This window comes from Centroberyx affinis, unplaced genomic scaffold (genome assembly GCF_046629955.1).
Source record: "Centroberyx affinis isolate AG114_WGS23_722 - 3 ecotype Tasmania unplaced genomic scaffold, CSIRO-AGI_Caff_v1 ptg002483l_1, whole genome shotgun sequence".
Lineage (NCBI taxonomy): Eukaryota > Metazoa > Chordata > Actinopteri > Beryciformes > Berycidae > Centroberyx > Centroberyx affinis.
Window position 1 is genome coordinate 257,284 of NW_027280713.1, and position 8,641 is coordinate 265,924.

Genomic DNA, 8,641 nt, shown 5'->3' on the forward strand with positions numbered 1-8,641 from the left:
GAATGACTTAGATTGAAAGTTATGGGATTTGTTCCACTAGACAACTGAATTTAAATTCTGTATTCTGAATTTGTATGGAATAGTTGAACATATTGAAGTTAAAACTGATTATAGAAACCAAACTCATGATGCTCTTACAAAGTTTTTATCATTGAAAAGTCCTAAATATTCAACTGAATCTAAATTGATACTGGACTCTTGATTTGCTCTTACTTGACTTGTGCTCGACATTTAGACTTGGGACTTGACTTGAGACTTGTGCCTCAATACTTGAGAATGACTTGGGACTCTCCCCTTCCTGATTGGACGAATACAGTTTTATTTTTAAATGAGATAAACCAATACGAGGACATAGCTTTCATCTGGTCAGTCTGTTTTGTGGAAGAAGCCTTCTCGCAGAAGCAGGTGTTATCGTTTTGTAAATAAATCTGAAGTGGCTCGGGGCCCAAACCTCCTTTCTTCCAATCAGAGGATCAGTATTTCCGTGACGTCAGCTGACGTTTCTGTTAAAACCAAAGACGTCTGTTGCGGTCCCGATGAAGAGAGGGCACAAACACACCACGCAAAACAGCGACAGAGGACGTCAACGAAATTAGTCAGCACTCCCTGACGGACTGGAGTCCACCGTCAACGTGAAAAAGAAACGAAAAAAGAAGGGGGCAGACGACGTTTTATCTAGACAGACCTAGGTAGTTCCGAGCTGAACTTAGTTGTTCCGTCAGCCATCAAAGTTTCTCCTAAAGCCAGCTAACAAGTCTCTGATACAGACGGTAAGTGAGTATTTGGTAGCAAGCTGGGGATGGGATTTGGCTTAAGTCTACTGACTGAAATAAACCACTGAATATTAAAAAAATTAGAAACAACACTTAAGCAGTGACTCTTGACAACAGCCTAACGTTGGCTAGCTAGCTAACGTTCTGTTTCGTTAACACGTGTCGACAAGAACTATTTCTCTCTAACGTTACCATCGTAAGGTTACCGTTAAATAACTAGTTACACTTGCCATGTGTTTTAACTTTAGCCAGCGTAACTTTAACCATAATGTTTGTGTTTTTGCGTTAACTTGTCTCTAAATGTTAGCCAAGTTATGTAGCCTGCTAGCGGCACCACCAGTCTTTGTAGCCGGGGTTGACTTACTCAAGTTAACGGCTTCTTCATCAAAATTTCAGGTAGTACTTGATATTATTGTTTCAGTGTGAAGATGCACGTATAGATTTTAATAACAGTTATCAAGGCATTTCGTTTTTAGTTATAGTTAGGCTAAGTAGTTCGTCGGTGATGGGAACAAAAACAATGAGAATAGACAAAGCGAATGCAATAAGCTTGCTATCAAATCTAGCTGGCATGCTAACATTAGCAAGCTAATGTAAACCTGCTCACAAAGCCTCACTCACAAGGTACTTGTGGTTAGCATGCGAGGAGGATCAATTATAACTTAAGATTTGTTCACTAATTCGAGGATTTGCCCATATTATTCATGTGCTGTTCTTGTTTTCCGTTGTCAGTCAGGTAGTGTTTGGGATTGAGATGCTAACGCAGTAAGCTAGCCCGTTAGCAGTAAAGTTAGCTCGCTAGCATGACTCAGTGGATTTATAGTAGTGAGATATCTGTGGCCCAGTTGTTTGTCAGGAAGCATCCGTGGACTGCAGCTTGGTTGGGGGAGGAAGACTGCTACAGCCACCTCTATTTAGCTTAAGTAGATCGGGGGCATGACTGTTAGTGATAACTATGGCCCGGGGCTAATGGTAGCCAGCTATAGTTACCAAGTGGTGTGTGTTAGCATGCTGCAAGCGCTGCAACAATTTAGGATTAGGAGTCATTTTGGCTTGTGTCGCAACGGCAAACGTGCCTCGGCGTACGATCCGGCTCTGTTTGCAGTTTCTGTGATGTAGCCAAGCCTTACCGGGTCTCCCAAGGTTGCCTATAAATAGTCGGCACTGTACTGTGCTGTGCTAGCTGGCGAGCTTGTGTGCCTTTGAGATCAGCGTGTCACATTGCACTCTTGTGACAGAGGAAAGCCAATACACTCGTCCATGTGAGGCTGGGGCAGCACAGAACACCGCAGTCAGCAGGCTGACACGTGAAGGTGCAGATTGCAGTAGTGTGGTGACTTTATGGGAGGGGAAACCTCTGACGCACTTCACCAGAGAGCGTGTTGTCCTGAACTGTTTGGTGTGAATTTTCCCCTAGATGTTCCTGCTGTTTCGTAGAACTGAGACAGCTTCTACTCCATCAAGAGATATCTTGAAGCCTTTCCTGAAAAGATAAGACTAACTGATGCAAGTTGATTTTTACCCAGAGTAACTTGTCATGGCCGTATCATGGGTTATCCTTAATGCTTCTGCCATATAATCAACTAAACCAGAAGCCGTAGTTTCAAACATCAGTTTCCTTGTTTTCTTCCAGGTTACCATAGGGATAGCTGACAGGGAGAAATTGGCTCTTGTCTCTGGTGATCAATGATTCTCAGCTGTTTTCACAATGCCAGCAACTGTTTTTAAGACACCTGTGTCGCTTGACGACCTTGTGTAGATGAGGACAATGCAGTTGTGTTGATTACATGACAAGATCATCAGCTGATGAAGCTAAAATGATAGGTGGGCATGTGTTAATGCCTGTGAGTGATGTTGAGCTGTCGCTGCACCTATAAATAATTGCTGCCTCATGATGCACAGTGTAGGGTGAGTGTGTTCAGTTGATTTAGCGAGACTTCATGGCCAAAGGCAACAGCCATGCCAAGACTCCCCGAAGAGATTAGACCATCTTGGCCTGTGAATTACCAAAGACTCATGCTGTTAGGGCCAGAGTCTCAATGCCATGCAAAGTATCTATAATTGTCCTGCATTGTTTTTGAACAACAAAATGCAACTCCTTATTCTGTCTGTCATTGGCTGTTGAATGGCCATCTAAGGATGTTTTCACTTGGTGCAGGGTGATTTGCCCAGGTCGCCCTCTGGAGGTTTATTTGTCATTTCTTTTGGCCTGATTTATTCTTTCCCTTTGTTGATTTTATCCACACACTTGTCACTTAAAGGTGCTTCTTTGTTTGGCTCTCCAGGTCAGCTCACCAGGCAGCAGACATCATTATGGCCCAGGAGACCAATCAGAGCCCAGTTCCTATGCTCTGTGCCACTGGCTGTGGTTTCTATGGCAACCCCAGGACCAATGGCATGTGCTCGGTCTGCCACAAGGAGCACCTGTCAAGACAGAACAATGGAGGAGTCAGTTCCTTGAGTGCAGTGGGTAGGACCTACTGTGTCTGTTATATCTTTTCATTGTTTATAGAGTAAAAATGTCAACCTCTTTAGAATATCTCTGCACCTGCGTTGCCTCCCCTCAAAAGTCTGACCATAGTTTTTGTTGAAATTGTCTCCCTCAGGTGGCAGCAGTGTGTCCAGTGGCCCCACAGCTGAGGCTTCCGCCATCCAGAGGTTAGAGGCCACCTTGAACAATGCTGCAGCTGCTGCAGTTGCTGCTGCGGAGGTGGCTGCGGAGGCGGCGGCCACTGCGGAGGCTGTTGCCACTGAAGCTCTCAGGTGAGGGGGCAGTCAGTTTCATGTTACCCTGCAGCAGATGTGTTCATATACACAGGTGTATTGTCTGCCAAATATTCACATCCCTTGTAATCTCTCACTGGTGCTTTATTACCATATAAAGACGGTCACATAGGTCATGAATTTCATTTACCCTTCTGTAATGTGCTATTTTTTGTTTTGTTTTCTTAAAATTCCTTATGCCTGATAGTGGGGTTTCAGCGGCCCTTTCTGTAACCCAACAGATGACAGAGATGAGCCTCTCTTGTGAAGAGAAAGGAGCATCGGGGAGCAAAGTGGAGCTCACAGAGCCTGGTGGGTATCAGAAATGTACCTTTGTTTTGGAGAGTGTAGGATCGCATCTAAGGAAGTGGGGGTGGGGGGAGTCAAGTGGTGCAGTGATTATTGAAGTGTGTTTTCTTTGCCTTCAGTGGTGACTCAGCCTACAGCCTCAACTACCCAACCCGGCACTGCTGGCAGTGATGAGTCCAAAGCCCCTGAGCCCCCTAAACCCAAGAAGAACCGCTGCTTTATGTGCCGCAAGAAGGTTGGCCTTACAGGTGAGCATTGCTTGTGCCTGTGACCATTATCCCTTTGTGGCATTTGGTGCTTTCAATATATTGATGTACCGTGCAGGGGCATCTAGGGTTAATGATGTTTTGCCTATTGGTGTGACTCAGTCTGCCTCTTTCTGTGGTGTTTCAGGTTTTGACTGCCGCTGTGGGAATCTATTCTGTGGACTTCACCGTTACTCGGATAAGCACAACTGCCCATATGACTACAAAGCCGAGGCTGCTGCCAAAATTCGCAAAGAGAACCCTGTGGTCGTTGCCGACAAGATCCAGAGAATATGAAAGCTGGACTCTCACTTTGACGTTGAATACTGGGGAGTGATTCGCTTTAAAAAATGGACTTGAGCCCAACCTGCATTCTGAAGGACTTTTTTTCTTTTCTTTTACAGATTTGTTTTTTTCCAGTGCATGAAAGATCTTGTTTATCTTCAGCTTTCATTTTTGTTTCTGTCTGAACTTTCACCATTTAGAGGGTTGGCAGGTGTAATGAACAAACAGAATGTGTATGGGTGAGGGAATCGTCGCGGGGGGAGGGGGGTTGCTGGTGGGGAAGGAAAAATCATTTTTCCTGTTCAGAAATGTGGTTAATCGTTGTCCAACTAGGCAATCTGACGTTCGTGTGATTGTCCTGAGATTACTTTGACACACTTTCTCCCTCTCTCTCTCTCTCTCTCTGGTTGAGAAGAGCTTGGACACTTTAGCCTCTCAGACTGTTACTGCCTCTGGCTGGCAGCACTAACCCAGCAGTGGTTGCACTCTGCTGGCTTGAGTAGCAAAATGGATGACTTTGTTTTTCCCTCCCCCTCAACTGACACGGTGGAGTTTACGGTTCTGTTTAACCCTCCTGACCTGTCAGACTGTGTTGTCCTGGTCTGCTCATGGAGTCTGTATGTGCTACCACCCTGAAATGTGTCTCGGAGCCATTGGGATCTTGTCCGCTCGCCTCAAACGCACACGGCTCGGTCAATGTGATGAAGTGACTTTGAAAAAGAGACTTTGATACTAGCCTTTTGTTGCTGGCTCGTTCTTCCTTTCTTCCTGCTGCGTGTACGGCAGTAGAAACATGGCGTAGGTTGACTGTTTGTTTGTTTTTTTGTTTTGTTCCCCCCCCCCCCATGGATCTAGGGCTGAATGCTGTGATACGCTTTGTACCCAGGAGTCTGGATGGCAGGAGCGAGGCTGTTGACGTCCTGTTACTTGGGTCAAATGACCTTTCAACCATCCACTGAAGTCAAATGACAGTCCATGCCATATGACAATTTTGAGGACACTCTGTTTGTTTGTTATTTGTTTTTCTTTATTTTTTCGTACTTTGTTTTCCAGAAGATGGTGAGGATGTTATGGGTTGTATGACAAGTAGCCTAAACTTGTATTAATTTTTGCCTTTTGGAAGGGTTAGCTCCACTAATATTTTCATCTTTTACTTCCTTATTGAATGTTTGCATTTTCTTCTAATTTTTAACGTGTGAGCTGACAAATTTATGATGTTGGAGTGTGTTACGTACCCTGTATCAAAGACAAGTGTCTGCTTTTCTGGATGGACAGTGAGTATCGTTTGAGGCTAAGTGGTCCTGTGCCGCAGTGACTTAGTGAGACCTGTGGTGGTCGTAGATGTATTAATTATTTTCTGTTAACGTTCATTTTGGTCTGGCTGCTTAATCTGTGCGTTTTTGTTTTTTATCCCTTAGTTATGCAAGTTTGTACAAACCATCTTTATTTATATACTGCAGTGCGCTATTACCAATAAAACAGAATAACTTGTATGATGTAAATAAATTATGTTCAGAGATATAGAATTAAGATTCCTTTCTCTTTTTTTTGTGATTCCCATTTTCCCAACATTATCTTCCAGTTCTAAAATGGCAATTGAAGTCTTGGCCCCTGCTTTTATTACCAATCTTTTAACTCCCTGTGTTTGGAAGCGTAGCCTCGGATCTGCAGAAAGCCGTTTTGCTACAAAGTCTACAGACAAAAGGTGACAGACTGTTTACTTTCAACTGTGGACTTTGGAGCAACTAACCACAAGAAATGTGATTGGCCACCTCTGTTGCTGTTTAAGGCACAATTAAACGCTTAATTTGCTTTTGACCAATACCTTTACTGGCCAGTATGCTATGCTTTACTTAAATTAGTTTGCTTGTGGTCCAGTATGTGTCTGAATCTTGCAGAGTTGGTCTTAAAGAGGTGTTTACCTCTGAATGAAGCCAACAGTGTATTATTTATAAAAATAAATATAAAAAATCCTTTTTATTTTTACAACAGTTTGGTAATATTGCTATACAACTGCTTCATATCTTGGGCAATCTCGGATGCAATATACAATATCCAGCTGAAGTTCATGCTATTTTTCATAAACGCTGCCGCTGCTCTGCTTTATCTCCACGGGACTCGTGTCTCAACAGTTTGGGAAACGATCAGTTGCAGCAAGTGTGGCCTTGGATCACGTTATGACACACTCTCCTGCCTCACTATGGGGCCTGTATGTTTAGATACTGACACACACACACGTGCAGGACGGACTCATTCATCAGCACAAGCAACACGTGTCTCGTACAATACCACTTCAGGACCCCATCCCCCTCGAGGATTACTAAAAATGGTGTCCCAAATAATCTTCTGGCTGCCCACTGTGTAAGGGGAGAAGTCAGCAGTGGAGGAGCTAATAGGATGCTGTTAGCCATCTACCGCTTTTATCTTTTCAGTTGGCACATACACACACTCAGAAAAAATCTGTTCTAACTGCTCAGCGTTTATTTATTTTCGCAGCATTTGTCTGACATGACTGTTCTGTGTTCATAGGAGGTCTGACCTTCACACTCCTTACTGGTTTTTGCTTGTAATCTTGCCAATCTATGATTTTAAGCTTATTGTAATTTGCTGTGGGTAAGGATTCCAATTAAATGCCTAACATGTGTAGCATAACATAGCTTGTACTGTAACTAAGTGTAGGTTATTTAATATCATACGTGGAAAGCGTTTAACATGTCAGGCCCAGTTGTATTAATGGATTACACTGCAGGCAACAAGTGTTTCTTTGTTCCCGCTCATTATCCCAGTTGACTGGCAGCTGACAGTCTGACTGGAGACTGGACCGACTGTGTCCTTTATTTTTGCCTGGTTTTCCTGTGCCACACAACAATGGCTGCACGTGGATTGTCTAAAAAGGTGAACCTTTTTTCTTTGCATGCAACTTCATCATACCATTGAATTTAATAGAGTTTCAGTTTTTCCCCGATAACCAATATTGTCCTTGGTCAAATTAAATTTTTGCAAAACGTGCGTAGCAAGAAAATTTACACCCAGGAACTAAAAACAGGATTGTTGAAGGCTTTAATTTCAGAACATTCAATTTCACAACTTCTCTACATAAAGTACTCGGGTCTTTAGACAGAAACCATGTGGAATACCTCAGTGTATACAGTTATTACTGTCTGTTATTGATAGAAACCATAGAGAAAACTTTGCCTCAGCCAAAATCTGTGTTGTCACACAAATCAATGTGACCTGCTAATACATATATACATGTATAGTAATACAGTAATACACAGTACTTATGGATTGGTGTACATCAGGGTAACTTTGGGAGAGGAGGGCACTTTCTTCACTTGTTTATTAAATAACCACTAGGTGGCATAATACAGACATATTGCATATAACACACATAAACATCTTAAATATACAGTTTGGCCAGTCGTGGTCTAACATTATTGAAGAAAAAGACAAAAATACATTTTAATTCCATAAATGAACATCCTAAAACGTGACACTAACTTTATAATTTAGAGATAGACAACTTAATAAATTATAGTCCTGCAGTCAGCACCGTTCGCAAACTCTGACATGGCTGAAACAGGCAATAGAAGTAACACATTACACATTTTAAAATGTTATATGCACTGAAATCAATCAGTAATTGTGGAGTTGAACATCACAGTTTTCTTTTCAGTCCCAGTGTGATGCATGCACCTTTCTTGTCCTACCACACATGAAGTTATATTACAGCACTCTCTAGTCCAGACGCATTAACTTTTAATCACTGGCCCATATTTCATGGTGATCATGCAATTAAATATTGATTGAGAAACATCTGAGAGTTTCTGAGTCATGAAGGTGTTTAGAAATTGGTGTTGGCACCAGAGATGTGGCCGGATTCAAAGGTAAGAACACGCTGAAAGAGAATATAATGTATTCCTACCATTTTGGGCAGTTCAATCAATATATATACACTATAAATTAGCAGAGGTGTGACCAAGTCAACTTTGCTCAAGTCCAAAGTCTAAATGTAGAACACCAAGTCAAGTCAGAACAAATCAAGAGTCCAGTATCAATTTAATATCTTAAAGAAAACTAAATATCTTGGACTTTTCAAGGCAATATGGTTTTAATAGATAGGATAAAAACTTGGTAAGAGCATCATGAGTTTGATTTCTATAATCAGTTTCAACTTCAATAAATTCAATCATTCCATACAAATTCAGAAAACAGAATTTAAATTCAGTCGTCTGCTGGAACAAACCTCATCACTTTCAATCTAAG

At 42.2% G+C, this 8,641-nt stretch overlaps 1 protein-coding gene across 1 annotated transcript; it reads left to right on the forward strand.

Moving 5' to 3' along the window:
• Positions 1 to 540: 540 nt before the first annotated feature.
• On the forward strand, positions 541 to 6,194 carry zfand5b (zinc finger, AN1-type domain 5b). The gene is made up of 6 exons (XM_071534088.1): positions 541 to 770; positions 3,059 to 3,243; positions 3,380 to 3,536; positions 3,745 to 3,848; positions 3,965 to 4,093; positions 4,239 to 6,194. The coding sequence occupies exons 2-6, from the start codon at positions 3,087 to 3,089 to the stop codon at positions 4,385 to 4,387; spliced, it is 696 nt and encodes a 231-aa protein (XP_071390189.1). The 5' UTR covers positions 541 to 770; positions 3,059 to 3,086; the 3' UTR covers positions 4,388 to 6,194.
• The last annotated feature ends 2,447 nt before the right edge of the window (positions 6,195 to 8,641 follow it).

Excerpts from the sequence above, each read along its gene's own strand:
- zfand5b (XM_071534088.1), top strand. The coding sequence starts at position 3,087 with ATGGCCCAGGAGACCAATCAGAGCCCAGTTCCTATGCTCTGTGCCACT. Across the intron at positions 3,244-3,379 it reads CAGTTCCTTGAGTGCAGTGG|GTGGCAGCAGTGTGTCCAGT; the intron begins GTAGGACCTACT and ends TGTCTCCCTCAG. Across the intron at positions 4,094-4,238 it reads CAAGAAGGTTGGCCTTACAG|GTTTTGACTGCCGCTGTGGG; the intron begins GTGAGCATTGCT and ends GTGGTGTTTCAG.